At 44.8% G+C, this 18100-nt stretch overlaps 1 protein-coding gene across 1 annotated transcript; it reads left to right on the top strand.

Annotated features, from left to right (window-relative positions):
- Window positions 1-1020: 1020 nt before the first annotated feature.
- On the top strand, window positions 1021-17341 carry LOC308309766 (uncharacterized protein; the record flags this gene model as incomplete). The annotated part of the gene is made up of 22 exons (XM_080755683.1): window positions 1021-1114; window positions 3047-3387; window positions 4198-4445; window positions 4763-5121; window positions 6298-6410; window positions 6549-6623; window positions 7471-7665; window positions 8176-8309; window positions 8686-8780; window positions 8910-8964; window positions 9354-9509; window positions 9713-9982; window positions 10806-10872; window positions 10987-11179; window positions 11645-11754; window positions 12144-12361; window positions 13836-13981; window positions 14742-14873; window positions 15487-15523; window positions 15624-15737; window positions 16888-17129; window positions 17327-17341. Exons 2-22 carry the CDS (start codon window positions 3053-3055, stop codon window positions 17339-17341), a joined length of 3309 nt encoding a protein of 1102 aa, XP_080611809.1. The 5' UTR covers window positions 1021-1114; window positions 3047-3052.
- Window positions 17342-18100: the final 759 nt, after the last annotated feature.

Consider the following 18100-nt stretch of genomic DNA (forward strand, 5'->3'; position numbering starts at 1 on the left):
GAATAAATTGTCTCACATGCAAAATGTTATATTTATTACCTGTTATCACCTGTGTGAACTGATCAGGCAGTTCAACAACACTTTAGCAGCTGTTCGTACTCCAGACAGACATACAGACGGCCAGTATGGCACCGCTCAAAAATCCTCTTAAACCCCCTTTGTATTCCTTTAACGGACGACTTCACCATTTTTCAAGCGATCTTCATATATACTGTAATTGGTCCTCTCATGATAAAATACTATTTTGTTTTACTAATTCTGTGTCTCGTGACGACATCGATGGGGAATCCAAGCTAATAAAAACAGCAGGCTTTTTATTCCTGAAAGGTTGCAATACGATAATGGAAGCCATCATTCTCACGATAATACAAATCTAAATATATAGACTATATATATTTTAAATCTGCCTAACGATGTCACTGGAAGACAGGTTTCTGAACTGCCCACAGCCGCCCTCCTATGATACACAGACCGAGTGAGGACCAAATATAATATAATTGCTCCATATTATGATTAAGATAGTTTGAATAGTGGTGAAGTGGTCCTTTAATAGCTTTTAGTTTAACACAGTTTGACTTCTTGAGAGTTTTACTTTGTTTTCATGAGTTTAGTTTTAGTGTTTGTATCCATTCAATAGTTTTTAAATGTGCTCTTAAAGTTGGATTGGATTGAGGCGACAGGATTAAATAATATTCTGCCCGCAGAGTAATATTTAAAACGGAACGTTCCACAGGTACTGTGGAAACTGGAAAGCGGTCGGAATGTATATTATATCATCTCGCGTTGCCAGACTGTTCCAAATGGGCTTCTGTCTGGCCAGAGCAATATAGTAAGAGAGTGGCGACACTAGCGTTAACAATGGAATGCGAAAGTGCTCACTCTATCTCAATGGGATAGTTCCAGTGTCGCTACTCCTACTCTACACTCTGTCTGGCCAGCAACAGGAAGTCCTTCTCGCGCCTGAAAGACTACATGTCCCACAATCCCTTTTCTTGCGTCAGTTTGTTAAAACATGGCGGATCAGTGTATGTCCGCCGTGGACCTTACAGTTTTGCCTTGAACAAATTATATTTTTTGGATTCCCTGCTTCACCAAACGAGCCGGTCTTCTGCGGGTAAGTTACTAACGGAGCGGTTTATAGATAGAAGAGAGAGTTACACAGGCACGTGCGTTTAGTAGCTTATTATCACTGCGTCGAAAAACAAAAACATGTCGCGACTCTGTTGCCTGTGGCTAAGAAGCGACCCTTGCTCAAGAAGAGAAACGTATCCAAATTCCAAAGTACTGCTATTTTCTCCCCCCACCACCCCGATTTCAGTTTTGCGTATTTTGTCAAATATATTCTACACTTCATAGTATTATATTTCTATTCTGGGTTGTCCAGGTACTTCACATATCATTAATGTCAGTTCGGTGGTGAGTGACCCCTGTCATTTGCATAGATAAGCAAATAGTTGAGGACCCTCCTCCCTAAAGCAGCCGCTATTAAAACTTTTTTAATAGCGCCTGCTAACTCTGAGAGTGAACAAATGGTTCCATTTGTATCTCTATCTCAGTTACATTCCTGGGTTCTCCTAGAGATGGGATCCCGTCCACTTGGAACTCCCCCAGGGACCCCACTTTTAGAACCACTGTTCATTTTTCAAATGAAAGTAGTTTCGTTATGATGATGAAGATGACAGAATGTACTGAGTTTGAGTGTGAATGGCTTCACCAGGCAGGCTGGCACCCGTTTTAACCGTCCATCTGTCTGTCCCATATGGATATCTCTGTATCTGTCTGTCTGCCTGAGTCTAAAGAGTGCAAACTGAATGTGAAAAGTGGACTGGTTAAGTTACAAGTAATCAAATGGCAGGTGTGGGATTGCCATGACAAACATTTGACTGAGGCAGAGGCTGGGAATTGTACAGGTGACTTTGGGTCGATTCATACTCCTATTTTAGAGCCGAATAAAAGTCGGTTCGGCTCTGTAGAGCCTACAATGTGACGACATTTGAGGTTCGGGGGGGGGGGCAGGTACCGTGCTAAAGTCGTCTCTTTGGTGCTACTGAAAATGTCTGACGAGCCAAAATCATTTCGGCACTACAGCGCCGAAACAGCGGTAAAATAGGAGTATGAATCGGCCCTTAGGCTTATTAAGTCCAGTACTGACTGGCAAAGCCTGACCACCAGAGCCTTTTGTGGTGTTTCTGGACAACGGTGCATTCCACAGACTCTAGGCCGGGCACTGCACTCCCTGTGGTGGTGTGGACTGTGGAACGTGTGTCAAATTTGAAGTTTGGTGGGGCAAACGGTTCTCGAGTTACGTGGATTACAGACGTACACGACACGTACAGAGACGTACATTTATAGTAGGATGTTATGCTAGGTTCATTCATTGTTTATCTCTCTATCTAGTTTATATATACTATAGTGTATATTGTTGTTTTTAGACTGAGCACTACACTGTCTCTTTGCCTTCTATGTGACTTATCTTGCTTATTGTAAGTTGCTCCGGTTAATGGCGCCTGCCCAATGCCCTACATTGTAAATTATAGTTGTAATGTTGGCTTTCACCTCATAATGGTGGTTTGTTTGTTGGTAGTTTTTTGGGTTGCTATGGTTGCCAATATCGCTGCTGTCCTGACAGCATGAGCAACTCCATACTTCCATCTGGAGCTCAAATATGGGCTGACATCATCATCATGATGATGCGAGCGTGAAACTCCATATATGGATATAGCTGACTCGACGTGACATCAGTGAGACCGTCGGGAGCATTCTTTACATAATGCCTGGCTGGGTTTTAAAGGGTTGCATTCACACCGTTGGCACAGAATGATACCTACCGTCAGTGTTTTCACTGAATCCCCAACTGTCTATACAATATGACTCGACTCGTATTTTATAATAGTACATAATGTAATGTAAATACACCGGATTTAGCTAAATATGGACATTGTTTTATCCGTAGTCCCCCCAATAGCAGACTAACACAGGCAACAAAACATGATGCAATATATGGTCCAGACGAGTAACATCGCATTACACTTCCATGTCCTCTCAGGTGACAATGCTTCGCAGATCTAGGATCAGTGTTCGGCCAAATGTCCGGCCAGCAGGCAGATCTGTACCGGCGCAGCCTGTGTCCCAAGATGCACCTGTATCGCAGCCCATGTCCCAAGATGCACCTGTACTGCAAGATGCACCTCTACCGCAGCCCGTGTCCCAAGACGCACCTGTACCGCAAGATGCACCTGTATCGCAGCCCGTGTCCCAAGACGACGCACCTGGACCCCTCCCTATTTCCCAGGAAACGCCACAGCGTGAAATAAACGAGGACCATTCTGTGGCTGTTGTGACAGACGGAACGCCTGTGTCTCCGTTAGGGAAAAGCACTGTCCCAAGGTGAGTTCTGCCTGAATGAAAAGCACTGTCCCAAGGTGAGTTCTGCCTGAATGAAAAGCACTGTCCCAAGGTGAGTTCTGCCTGAATGAAAAGCACTGTCCCAAGGTGAGTTCTGCCTGAATGAAAAGCACTGTCCCAAGGTGAGTTCTGCCTGAATGAAAAGCACTGTCCCAAGGTGAGTTCTGCCGGAATGCTACTTGGTTATGCGTGGGTGACGGCGGCGACGCACAACCGAAAATGGCCGATCTACTAGCTCACCGCGCGTCAGGCTGCGATGCGCAGTGAGCTTGTGTAGCTTTAATTAAGCTTATACATTTTGCTCAGGCTTTGCAAGCTGAAGATAAATGCGTTGTGTCCTCTCATACCGATTGACTTTTTGCTTTCAATGTCTTGAATGGCTTGAATCCATTCTCAGTCACCACAACTGATTACGGTCATTTTTGATAAGATTGAAGAGCATTGGGTCAAAACTAGTAATAGAATACAGCAGCTTCCATTAAAACTCATTTTGGGCGGAAACCTCTTTTGGTGTTATTGAAAAATAGCAGATCTACAAGCTCATAGCGCGCCACCGAGTGGCGCGCTACGAGCTTTTCGGTCTGCTATTTTCGAAAAATCGAAGAACGATTGACAATAGAAACATAGCTTTTTCCGAAAACTGTCAGGATGTAGAAGACATTTTTAGAATCTGATCTCGGGTCAAAATGGGTTAAAAACTCTTTCATGCTGTTCACAGATTAGGAATTGACATGACAAAAATCTTCAGTCACGAGAGCTGCTTTTGCCTGCGTTGTGTCTTGTCTCATTTAGGGACGCCAGTGATGCGGGTGGCGAAGGCACCTCCCCCTCAGCTGCGCTCCAGAGGAGGAAGCGTTTTGCCATCAAGCCCAAAGTTGCTCCGGCGCTGAACCGAGCTCGAGCCCCAAAGTCTCCGGTCAGGACGGTGGTCCCGGAAGGACCTTGTTCAGACAGCCAGGATGTGACTGCCTCCAGCCAGACTGATGCTACGCTCTCACAGGGAACCACGTCCCCACGCCAGCAGCGGATGCTCTCTGGAGGTCAGTCTGCTGCAAATTAACACATAATAATTGTTACTTAGACTTGTTTCCATTAAAAATAAATTGAGAAAATAGACTGATAAGCCTGTCGAGCGTGTGTGAGTTAGAAAGTTTGTGTATATGACCTGTATATACGTGACCTGTTTTGGCTTGAGCACATATTTATTTTGATTATTAGAATTGGCCATTATCAGGCATTCATTTGTCTATTGAATCGTCATATCTGCCGAAAGGCAAATGTAAATGATATACAAAATGAATTCATCACAATTTTGTGTATGACAACTAATGAACTTAAAATGTCATGATCCTGACAGGCTTCTCTGGAGGTGACACACGGCCCACAACACCCTTAGTTCCGGCAGAAGACGACATTTCAACAGAAGCGACCCTTGAAAAAAGCCAACCGTTGGAACTGTCGCCAATAAGTCAAGCCAAAGACGTTCCTCCCAAACCACCAGACAAACCATGTCTGTCAGACAAGGAGGCCATAGAGATGTCAGAGAAGGCCAAGACTCTGGTGTCAAGATCTGAATCTAAAGGTGGACAGCGTCGGCCGCAAGACGAGTTCAGCTTAAGCAGCCTCCTGAATGATTCGTCAGACCTGCAGAGGTTGGCAAAGGCCCGCAAACTCAGAGAAATGCTCAAAAAGGAGATGAACAAGGATAAGGCTAAGGTAATAATATATCATCTTTTTGAACATTTTGTTGGTGAAACGGTTCATTTTATGAATGAAACATGGTGCATTTATAGCGCCTTCATCCAAAGTGCTTTTACAGTTTACTGTTCAGAAGCGTCTTCCATAAAACTCAATTAAGAAATGCAAAAGTTAAAGCCAATTTCCTCAACAGGTTGGCTTGCATGTAGAACAAAAAGAACATAGGTTTAGATTATTACGGGGCACGGTGGCACAGTTGGTAGTGTTGTCGCCTCACAGCTAGAAGGTCCTGGGTTCGATTCCCGCTCGGGACGCTGTGGGTGCTGGCGGCGTGTTTCCTCCTCCGCGTCATCAGTGCCCATACCCGAAGGCGGGGTTGGCGAAAGGGCCTTTCTGTGTGGAGACTCAGGCATGAAGGAAGCATGAGTTCAAGTCTGTTGCTCTCCCCTTGTCCCCCATATATGGGGACTAGGTTGGTGGAGGGTGTGTAGAGCCCAGGATCACATTAGATGATTGACACAGGGGTGAAAAATGGGTTACAAAATCGTGGGATAAGAAATATATTATAAAAAAAAAAAAGTTTAGATTATTATTACAATATTATTAAAGCCAATTTCCTCAACAGGTTGGCTGCATGTAGAACAACAAGAACATGGGTTTAGATTATTACAATTATTAACAAGAATTTGCTGTTTCATCACAGATTAGGAACAAACATTTTAAGATTGTATTTGGCTTTAATCCATGACACCATTCAAAGCGCCAACCTGCTCATCGGGAGTAGTTAGGGGTTCAGTTTCTGTTCGACACTAACTCTGGGGGAGCCCGGGATCAATCCGGACCCTTCCGATCCCCAACCAGCTCCTCTATTACCTGACTGAGCCACTGCCGCCCCCCAGAATAATTTAATTCAATAATGGGTTTAGTGATGCATCATGTAAAAATGTCAAAATATGTGTTGTTATTATCATTATTAACTATAAATAATGAATAGTTGCTGGGTAAACAACTGAAGTGATTTCAGGATGTCTGTTTGGGTTCACATGGCCTCTGATTAGCATTTACTAATCACGTTAAGTGCTTTATTACGTTATTCATTTCTATTGTACTTTATTGCTGTCTACTGTACCTTCTAAACACATTGGCATCTTGCATTTATCATCTTCAATTGTGTTTCACTCTTTGATTTTGTAGAAATGCATGAAAAATTCCACGTCAAAATCTCGTGTGAAGGAATACACTCCGGACCCTGCCAAAATGACCATGAGAGACCTCATCTACTATTTACCGGTCTCTAACCCCATGAGGTGAGTGTCCACTATGGAATTATTTATATCATGTGACACTGCTTGCCTCTAGAAAATGTATTTATTTAAAATGGATTATTATTACCGTCTTCCTGACTTGTAATTATTTGCTCTTTCTTATTTTTTTTTAATCTCCAGCTCTTATTTAGCACAGGAGTCACAGGGAAAGAACGACGAGGAGATTGTGGTCCCACCTTCTCCAGTTAGACAACCGTAAGACTCTGTGCACCAGGGCTCCAATCGCTCCATAATAGTATTTCCCTTTTTACACCAAATCTCTTTGCCGAAAATAGCCTACCTCACTGGTTCCCGAACACTGGATCGGGACCCATTTGTGGGTCGCGGACACATTTATTTATTATTATTTTTTATGATATTTTGTTGTCTTTTTCTGCCTTTATTGATGAAAGTAGACTGACAGGAAATGGGGGGGAAGACACGTGGCCGTCGGGATCGGGAGTCGAACCCGCGGCACGCCGTCAGGCTGGCTCAGCAGCCTGGGTGCCCAGACGGTTCAGCTAACCGTCTGGGCCGCGGACACATTTTCATGGGTCCCACAATTTTTTTGTTTCCTACATGTTTTTTTATTATTCTTTCAAGACATTACAAAAAAAAAAACATCCTCAAAAAAGCTAAACGTTTCTTGTATTGATACCATGAGAAATTCCATAAATTAGAAACAAATGTTTAAGAAGTAGTGAAAAGAGTCGATCTTCAAGCTCACAACGTTAGCGACACGTTGTGAGCTTGTACATAGGCTCTTTAACCCATTCTGATCTGGAACCCATTTTGGTGATAGCATCATGTTATGCTTTAGCTATTGAAAAATAGCAGACCTACAAGCTCATAGCGCGCCACCGAGTGGCGCGCTACGAGCTTGTAGGTCTGCTATTTTAGAAAAATCGAAGAATGACTGACATTTTTAGAATCTGATCTCAGGTCAGAATGGGTTAATCAGACCAGTGTGTGTCCAGTGGAAACCTTGTATGAATCTGATCTCAGGTCAGAATGGTTTAACACTCAAGCGAGTGATCCTCAACAAAACTCCTGAATTCCGCAGGTCACCCGAGAGGGTCCCGACTCCTCCCACTCCCCCGAGCCCAGCGCCGTCGTCTCACCAGGCGGGCGAGGACGACGGCGATGACGAACAGGAAGAAGAAGCGGACGCCGACGACTGTGAAGCGGACGACGAGCAGCTGATGGTTCCCAGGGTGAAAGTGGCCGAGGACGGCACGCTGATTATCGACGAGTCCAGGTCAGTGATGTTCAGTCATTCATTATTCTTTCGCCTACACATGGCATGCGTCACGTTTCATTCAGGACGTGGTCTGCGCCTTTTTGAAATCAACGCTAAACAGTCAGTTGAGACCGTGAGAAGCAGTGCAGAAGTCGTCAAATGTCTGTTTTTTTGGTGAATTCCTAGTTTTCGTGGTTCGTGGGTTTTTTTTATCGACTTTTCGGTTTACTTTGAAGGGCTCGTGCCAAGCGTGTTAGCTCGGTATAAACAAAGGTTGGTGTTCTATGTTGGTCTACAGATCCACCCTGTGGACAGCAGACGTTACTGAACCTTCTCTCCGGTTCCTTGTCGTGGCTGTGGAACAAGGAAAAAGTCAATTTGAGCGTTCCGTTTTGATCTCTTATGTTGCTGCTGTAGTCGAGTTAATTAAACAGTTAATGCCAGGTATCTATATATATATATATAATGTGTGAGACAAAACACAAAGGCTTGTTTGTTTTAGTGACGCTCGGCAAACTTGTGTCTCAGTTTGACAGTGGAGGTCAAGAGGGCGAAAGGACCAAACCCAGCGGATGGCAAAGACCCCATCTTTGAACGTGGCTCCACCACCACTTACTCCAGCTTCAGGAAAGGGAACTATACTAAACCCTGGTCCACTGAAGGTACGTGCTGATTGTACTATATGTTTAGGTGGACATCTTGCTGCTGTTAGGGGTGCAACTGTCCATTGTTTTCTTGCTGATTATTCAAAGTGTAGTTGTTATGGTTGCTGTGGGTTTCTCAAAATAATTCAGAAGAACAAGTTGTACGACGTTGTGTCATGCTAAAATAGCTGATCTCCAAGCTCACAGTTGTGTTCCGATCCGTCGAAGCTGTGTAGCTTGTGGATTTGGTATTTTTTTAATGTATTTAATGTAAAACCGTTGTCTTTAATAAAATGCCCACATAGGGATAGTGTTGTAGCCCCATTGGATTAAAAAAATGTAAATTAATCCACACCAGACTTTGACTTTAACGTTCTTATTTTCTTTCCATCAGAGACAGAAATGTTCTTCCTGGCGATCAGCATGGTGGGGACAGACTTTTCCATGATCTGCCAGTTGTTTCCTCACAGAGGTCGGTCACAGATAAAGGTCAGTGGAGATCTGAACCAATGCTATGAACGTATTTAATTAACACTGTTAAAGTGTCTACAAGACTAAATATACATTGACGCACATTCGTACGTAGCGTTGCATTCATTGAGTTTTTAACCTTTTCAGCACAAGTTCAAGAGGGAGGAACGGGGCAATTCCTGGAGGGTCGACAAGGCTTTCAGTAAGTATTTGAATGTCAGACGTTGCTTTTGCAACTCTTATCTCGTTTTGTTGTCTTATCGTGTTCTGTTGTGGCAGGGATTTGTTTATGTCTACGTATGCAACTTTTCTGCTTTAGAGAGATTGGTTTAGGGAATTAGGGCAGGCGCGTTGGTTACAAGAAATGTTATCTATCGCTTTATCGAGAGATAATATGGGCAAATATTGAACCAATATGTTTCCCAACCTTGGCATCAAGATCACAATGCGTTGAGCTTGTAGATCAGTTATTTTCGCTATTTGTTTTACTACGGGAACCATGTTGTGTAATGTGTGTGCACTCCACTGCCTTATTCAATAGAGCTGATCTATCGAGTGGCCTTTAACACTATCCTGTAACGTTTCCTATAGAAGAGAAGCGTAAGTTGGACATCGAGTTCTTCTCTAAGCTCCTGGAGAAGATCCTTGAGGTGCAGAAATGCAAGAAGCCCAGAGCCCCCAGGCAGAGGAAGCCCAAGTCGCCCGACGAGAAAAAGACCACGAGGAAACCCAGCAGGAAGACAAAAGGTAACGGAAACGGTTCAACATCACTGCACTCCACTAAGACCAGGTGTAAAATGGTTTGGATTGAATTCAGTTAGGCTGGTGTTAGAGATTTATGTTTTCCTTGAGTTGGAGCGAAATACTGCATATCGTCGCAGTTGGGTTGAAGAAGTCTTGTATGTCCAAACTGTTAACTTTCAGTAAATGTATGTACCTTGTGCTTTCAGGAATTAAGAGTGCGGAGACGATACTGAGCGACGTAGAAGAGGAGGAGGAGGAGGAAGAGGAGGATGGAGGGGCTGACATGGTGGAGGGAGAGAAGGAGAACGAGGACGTCTCTAACGAGAGAGGAGATCCTGCTTCCCCGCAAAGGAAAGGGAAACGCAAGAAGAAAGACAATGACGAGTCAACTTTCTCAGTTGACTCGTCGTCACCCAGTGAGAAGAAGAAGAAGAAAAAGAAGAAAACAGATGAAGAACAATCCAGTGAGCAACAAGGTACAGGAGTTCCTTTCCTTTCCCCAGTGTCATTATTGACTACATGCACTGTTTTACAAAGTGTGGGGCGGCCGGGCCCTCTCTAGAGCCCTGCACGGGTCCAAAACCCCAGTCCTAGCCTTGAGAACGACAAAACATTTAGTTTTGTAACGGGTGATGTTCGAGTGACTGGCACACCTACGTCCTTCCATGAACACGGCCCTGGCCCTTGGTGTTCGAGCCCCGCCCGGTTCGGCACCAGCCCAACGAGGGTCTGCAATTTATTAGCCCGAGCCCGACCCTAAGGCTTACAAGTAATGCTCAAGTGTGTTTTAAAAAAGCATTGAAGGAAAAATAAATGCAATTCTTGCAGTATGTAGTCCTGTATGTAGTCCTGTAACTGTAACTGTAGGAAATTAATTGGTCTTGTGTCTTGTAGCGTCTCAATCTTTATTTTTTTATCCCACGATTTTGTAACTCATTTTTCACCCCTGTGTCAATTATCTAATGTGATCCTGGGCTCTACACACCCTCCGCCAACCTGGGGAGAGCAACGGACTTGAACTCATGCATCCTTCATGCATGAGTGTCCAAGTCGCTCCTTTACACCTGACGGGGGGAGTTTCCCTGGTTGGACGTAGCACGTGGAAGGAACACGTTATTCCAACCAGTTCCATTCCCCTCCATCAGGCGCCCCGGCTGACCAGGGGGAGGCAGTTTAGAGAACAGGATTCTTTCTATAATGGGGGTCATATTTCTTTCCCTAGTCAAAGGGTGACTACAGCTTAAAATGAGTTCTGCATTGGACTTCAGTCATTGAGTTTCTTTGTTTTTGTACATCCAGTCGAGGCATGTCTGCCTGAAGCTGGGGATGCAGCAGCGCTGCCCGAGGACCAGGCGCCTATGGACAGGTACCGACGCACCGCCTGCACTTAGAAACACCACCAACTCTTGCTTTCACCTCGTTTTTTTTTTCCAGCAGCATTTTTGCTAAAATACATTATCCCTTCCATGTACATGTACAGTTCTAGTAAGACTGAAGAATCTGTGACGACGGCGGCCGTCAAGAGCGCCGTTGTGATCAAACCGGCGCTGCTGTCGCGAGGCCGAGCAGCGAAGCCACTCGTACCGCTGGGCCGTAAGTGGGGCAAGAAAGGACCGGCGCCGTCCACCAAGGACCCCCCGGCCGCAGGAGGAAAGAGCTCGGCTGACGACAAGGTGGTCATTTGTACACACACACGGCCTTTTGGCTCGTACGTAACGTCATATATATATCGTTGCTGTCGGGCGAAAAACCCCTCTTATCTCCATATTTTAATTTCAGTTTATTTTATTTATAGTACAAAATCACCCCAAAGGCGTCTCTTGCTGCACTTCATAGCATTAATACATCAACAAACAAAACAAATCAAAGACTTGATTGTGTTTTCTTTTTGTAAATGAATGCCCTACTTGGTCATAATAAATACAGTGTCACGCAAAAGTAGAAGATCTACAAGCTCGAAATGTGGCGCATAGCAACACGTTCTGAGCTTGTTTTTTCCTTCATTTTAATCCTGAAAAGTAAAAGTTTTGGTTGGACAATAGACGAAAGCTATGACGTAACACCAAAAATGGCCTCCAAGTCATGAATATGGTGAAGCGATAAAGCGGCATAGTCTTACTGAAAGTCACCCGTTTTAGGTCGATGAAGAATCGTCACCTTTGAGGCCAACGGAAGAAAACAAGCAGGATGGGGACGATTCCTGTGAAGGTGAAGACGAGTCTACCGTTTCACCTCCCAAGCGTACCAGGTACAAAACTGAGGCCGATTCTACAAATGCCTTCTAAATCCTGACAGTTTTCTGAAAAACCCATGTTTCTATTTCAGTGATGCTCAACCTTTTTCATGTCAAGGACCCCCAGAATTATATGTATTTGAACGATTTTTCAAAAATAGCAGATCTACAAGCTCATAGCATGGCACTCGGTGCTGCGCTATGAGCTTGTAGATCTGCCATTTTTCAATAGCTAAAGTATAACATAATGCTTAAAACACCAAAGGGGGTTGCCGTCCAGAATGGGTTGAGTGTATGCCCGTTTCCAAATTGCATCGTTGAGTCGAACACCTCAAATCATACCTGTAAAAAATAACTCGTAAACGGCCCACAGTATAATTGCCAGTCTGTGTGTTTTTCTGTAGATATGGGAGACTGCCCAAACCTGTCCAGCACTTGAACTATTCAACCAAAGAGGATGCTGCACTTTCCTCCGCGTCTGACGGGCCGACCCCCGAGTCTGCCTCCAAGCCCAAGCGCCTCGTCAAGAAGGCCAAGGCCAAGTCACGACCCAAGAAGCCACAGCTGGTGACCCTTAGGGCTTCTCAATCAGAGGGCAGTGACGATGACGACGACGACAATGGTAGGGATGCACAATATTGAAATGTTGGCCAGAATCCGTTCACCGATTAGTTTCATGGTCGATTAATTTCTCACTACAACCTGTTATAGATTTTTTTTTAAACTGTATGCTTTATTAACTGATTTATTAGTTCATGGTTAGTTCAAACAACTTAAATATATTATTTTTTACTTTTACTAAAAATGTTCCAACTTGTTGACCCTTTTGAAAGCTTCCCCAGAAAACAAAAATCTTCAGCCCTCATCATCACAATAATTTTCTAGCTTCACATTCAAACCAACTAGTAAGAGAGTGGCGACACGCTTTGATCTCGCCGCAAAGCGGGGTGCCATGGGCTATAGCTCCAAACATTGGAACTATCCCATTGAGACAAAGCGGGGTGCTATGGGCTATAGCTCCAAACATTGGAACTATCCCATTGAGACAAAGCGGGGTGCTATGGGCTATAGCTCCAAACATTGGAACTATCCCATTGAGACAAAGCGGGGTGCTATGGGCTATAGTTCCAAACATTGGAACTATCCCATTGAGACAAAGCGGGGTGCCATGGGCTATAGCTCCAAACATTGGAACTATCCCATTGAGACAAAGCGGGGTGCCATGGGCTATAGCTCCAAACATTGGAACTATCCCATTGAGACAAAGCGGGGTGCCATGGGCTATAGCTCCAAACATTGGAACTATCCCATTGAGACAAAGCGGGGTGCCATGGGCTATAGCTCCAAACATTGGAACTGTCCCATTGAGACAAAGCGGGGTGCCATGGGCTATAGCTCCAAACATTGGAACTGTCCCATTGAGACAAAGCGGGGTGCTATGGGCTATAGTTCCAAACATTGGAACTATCCCATTGAGACAAAGCGGGGTGCTATGGGCTATAGTTCCAAACATTGGAACTATCCCATTGAGACAAAGCGGGGTGCTATGGGCTATAGTTCCAAACATTGGAACTATCCCATTGAGACAAAGCGGGGTGCTATGGGCTATAGTTCCAAACATTGGAACTATCCCATTGAGACAAAGCGGGGTGCTATGGGCTATAGTTCCAAACATTGGAACTATCCCATTGAGACAAAGCGGGGTGCTATGGGCTATAGTTCCAAACATTGGAACTATCCCATTGAGACAAAGCGGGGTGCTATGGGCTATAGTTCCAAACATTGGAACTATCCCATTGAGACAAAGCGGGGTGCTATGGGCTATAGTTCCAAACATTGGAACTGTCCCATTGAGATAGAATGAGCACTTCCGCATTCTATTGTTACATTGGGAGTCAACGCTAGTGTCACCACTCTCTTACTAGATTACTCTGATTCAAACATACATATTATGAAATAATAAATATTGGCATATCGGCTAAAACAAACAGAATATTTAGATATTGGTTGATTCGGTTCGATACCGAAAGCTTTTTTTTTTTTAAGGCCGATATTGCCGATACCGACGTGATGACCTATTAACCGTGCGTCCGTAGGCCTTTGCCTGAGTGAAGTGGACGAAACGGACCAGCAGCATCGTTCCTCCAGCCCGCGTAAGGACAGCAGTGCTCCTGTGTTTGTGCCAGTCGGCCTACGCTCACCACAGCCTGTGGTCTCTGTCCTGGAAGAGACCATGGAAGAGGTACCACATGACATGACCCATGACATGACACGACACTCATCCCATTTTATGTTTATGTTTTGTGCATTTATTTGATGTGCTCGCCCCGTCCTGACACCGTTACCCATCCACAATGTTTATAATATTAGGGCTGGTTGGTGAGGGTCGAAATGGGACAAAATCAAATATCACTATATTTTGGACAAAATAGTCCCGGGTTTCCAGGTGGTGGTATGCCCATTTCTGGGTTCCAGACAGTTCACTTTAGCTTAGTTTGATTGGCTCAGCAGCAGATTTGAACAGGAGGCACATTTCACCATCACGTGTTTTCAGTTCAAATCTGCTGTTGAGCCAATCAAATTAAGCTATAGGAAAATGAACCGGTACAGTGAATAATGTATGCCACACTTGCCACCTTCTGGAAGCCTGGGACTACAGTAACGCATGGAGCCTATATACCTAAATATTATTGTGTCAATAATATTGTATTGCACCGATGAAAAAAAGATTACATCCAGAAAAATACAACATTTGTGTGTACATAGAGTATATCACAATATTACGATATCCAAAATCACAAACTATCGTCTGTTCTAGTCCCATATCACAATATTGATATATTGGCCAGCCCTATTATTTATGATAACCCCCCCCCCCCCCCCCCACCATATTTCATCCAGTATTTGTGTTTATTTGTGTTTTGTTTTGATGCATGGTTGGTTTAAACGCTCCATCTCCTCCACCTCCTCCCTGCTCTCTGTTCCCTTCCTTCCACACACAGCTTGATTTCTCGGTCAATGTGCCAGACGTGCTGGGCTTCTCTCAGGGTGCACTCTGTTCTGATGCCTCGTGTGAGCGGGCACAAGACAGCACGGGCTCAGTCCCCTGTGACCACCAGTTGGACCTCCTAGTTGTAAGTGACATATTATTAGTGACCTAATTAACTGAAGCCACTTAAAGTAAGAGTGAGGGATATTTTTGTTTTGAATACGGTAGTTTGGATATCTCCAACTTGAAAATGGAGAGATCTGGAGAAACGAGGGTAACTCTGTTACCGAACAAACACTTCTCGTCTCTTAGTCTCTCTTAGTCTTAGATCAGGGGTTCTCAACGTCTCGCGACCCCCGTCCCCCCTCCCCCCTCCCCACCCCCAAAAATAACCTTAATATTAGAGAAAATATATCCTAAATGAATACTGAAACCAGGTGTAATCATTAAGGAAACTTTATGCATGTACTATGTCATTTCCATTCTTTTTTTGGAAAATAATTTGGGGACACCCGGCAGGGTGGGAAATCTGGGTGGGAAAGTGATTTGTCAGCACTCGCCCCACCCCCGCAACACCGCTGAAGTGCCCCTGAGCAAGGCAGTGAACCCCCGGCAGTGGCCAAACAGTATAATCCTGAGGTTGCAATGGTCACCTCCCAGGTTTTCGTGTGTGTTTGTGTGTATCTGTGTGCATCAGATGCAGTATTGCAGCGCAACTCATCAAGTGGCTAATGATGCGTAATGTGCTTGTCTTTCAGGATGTGATTGACTTAATGACGTGCGACCAGGTGGAAGGTAATGTAGGACAATAATCCTCAATATACCTGACATGTCTCATCTTTGTGTAAGAATATCAAAGGTCTTTATTTTTTGGTTTTTGGCTCTCCTGTTTTAGTTTCCTCCGATGAGAGCTACAATGAGGCGGCTCAGACACTGCTGACCATCGGCGCTGTAGCTCACCACTCTCAGTTGGCCCAGCCTCCTGCTTCACCGCAAAGTCATACAGCAGGTTAGAAACGGTGCTAAGACCATTCTTGTATTCATGTATAGTCATACAGCAGGTTCGAAACGGTGCTAAGACCATTCTTGTATTCATGTATAGTCATACAGCAGGTTAGAAACGGTGCTAAGACCATTCTTGTATTCATGTATAGTCATACAGCAGGTTAGAAACGGTGCTAAGACCATTCTTGTATTCATGTATAGTCATACAGCAGGTTAGAAACGGTGCTAAGACCATTCTTGTATTCATGTATAGTCATACAGCAGGTTAGAGAGAGCAGCTAAGACTTCTTGTATTCATGTATAGTCATACAGCAGGTTAGAGAGAGCAGCTAAGACTTCTTGTATTCATGTATAGTCATACAGCAGGTTAGAGAGAGCAGCTAAGACTTCTTGTATTCATATATAGTCATACAGCAGGTTAGAAACGGTGCTAAGACCATTCTTGTATTCATGTATAGTCATACAGCAGGTTAGAGAGAGCAGCTAAGACTTCTTGTATTCATGTATAGTCATACAGCAGGTTAGAGAGAGCAGCTAAGACTTCTTGTATTCATGTATAGTCATACAGCAGGTTAGAGAGAGCAGCTAAGACTTCTTGTATTCATGTATAGTCATACAGCAGGTTAGAGAGAGCAGCTAAGACTTCTTGTATTCATGTATAGTCATACAGCAGGTTAGAAACGGTGCTAAGACCATTCTTGTATTCATGTATAGTCATACAGCAGGTTAGAGAGAGCAGCTAAGACCATTCTTGTATTCGACTTTGTGTGTTAACTTCGGGTGGACACCTTGTAACATATTTAATACATTTTCAGGAAACTGAATCGATCCAATGTAGTTATTATTTAGTATTAACAAGCTCTTGTTAATACTTTTCATTGGTTAGTATTTATTCATACAACCAACAGACATAATGGACCACTTTCACAAATCTTCGGACGTAGGCGATCTACAAGCTTACAATGTGCATGATCGCAACATGTTTGAGCTTGTAGATCGGCTACTTTTTGCACGTCGTCATACGACAAAGTAGGGCGTAAACTAAATAAATATGAAATATGGACATAAAAGGTTTCTGCCCAAGAGCAACGGTATGCGTAAAGGGACATGATATGATGATAAATTAATTGTTCCACTATGTTGTTTTTTTGCAGGAGGACCTTTCAGCCATGGCAATGAGACTAGCAGCCGCGACTTGGAAGAAATGCCCACTGAGATTGTCCCACACACACAAAGCAGTGGCTCTCCTGAGACTGACTGTGTACAAAGCAGTGGCTCTCCTGAGACTGTCCCACACACACAAAGCGGTGGCTCTCCTGAGACTGTCCCACACACACAAAGCGGTGGCTCTCCTGAGACTGTCCCACACACACAAAGCGGTGGCTCTCCTGAGACTGTCCCACACACACAAAGCGGTGGCTCTCCTGAGACTGTCCCACACACACAAAGCGGTGGCTCTCCTGAGACTGTCCCACACACACAAAGCGGTGGCTCTCCTGAGACTGTCCCACACACACAAAGCGGTGGCTCTCCTGAGACTGTCCCACACACACAAAACGGTGGCTCTCCTGAGACTGTCCCACACATACAAAGCGGTGGCTCTCCTGAGACTGTCCCACACACACAAAGCGGTGGCTCTCCTGAGACTGTCCCACACACACAAAGCGGTGGCTCTCCTGAGACTGTCCCACACACACAAAGCGGTGGCTCTCCTGAGACTGTCCCACACACACAAAGCGGTGGCTCTCCTGAGACTGTCACACACGCACAAAGCAGTGGCTCTCCCGTTGCGGGTGTACCCTCTGGACCTGCGTGCACAGAACCGTCACAGACGACTGATGAGGACGTACCAGACATCAGTATCCTAGACGTCTGCGCCGAGATTGGTGACTGGATCAATGAGGAGGCTGCTGAAGGAACGCACAGCGGTCAGAAAACGAACGCTGACGTAGAAGCTGCTCCTGCAGTGGAAACGTGCCAGGGGATGTCCGAGCAGAATTCTCCGCCGGCCAAGAGGCGACGTTTACCCAAGGCCAAACTTAAACCCAACCTTGGCCGAGCCGCTAGGTTTGCTCAGTCACAATCTAATGAAATCGAAGAGACGGCCACCGTGCCTGTCACGCAAATACAACGCGGTGCCGCTCCTGTTGCAGCTGTACCTTCCTGCCCCGTGTCCACAGAATCATCACTACCGGCGACTGATATGAATGAACCAGACAAGCCAATGGAATCATCAAGTGTGACCGTTTCTTCTGAACTAGCGACAGTATCGGAGTCAACACTGTCGGACGTTGTAGCAGCACCCGTAGCTGAGCCTTCTACTGAAACGGTGCTCAGTGTAGACAACATAGGACCTGGTCTTCAGAT

The sequence above is a fragment of the Protomyctophum bolini genome (genome assembly GCF_963924005.1).
Source record: "Protomyctophum bolini genome assembly, chromosome: 22".
In the NCBI taxonomy this organism is placed as follows: Eukaryota; Metazoa; Chordata; class Actinopteri; order Myctophiformes; family Myctophidae; genus Protomyctophum; species Protomyctophum bolini.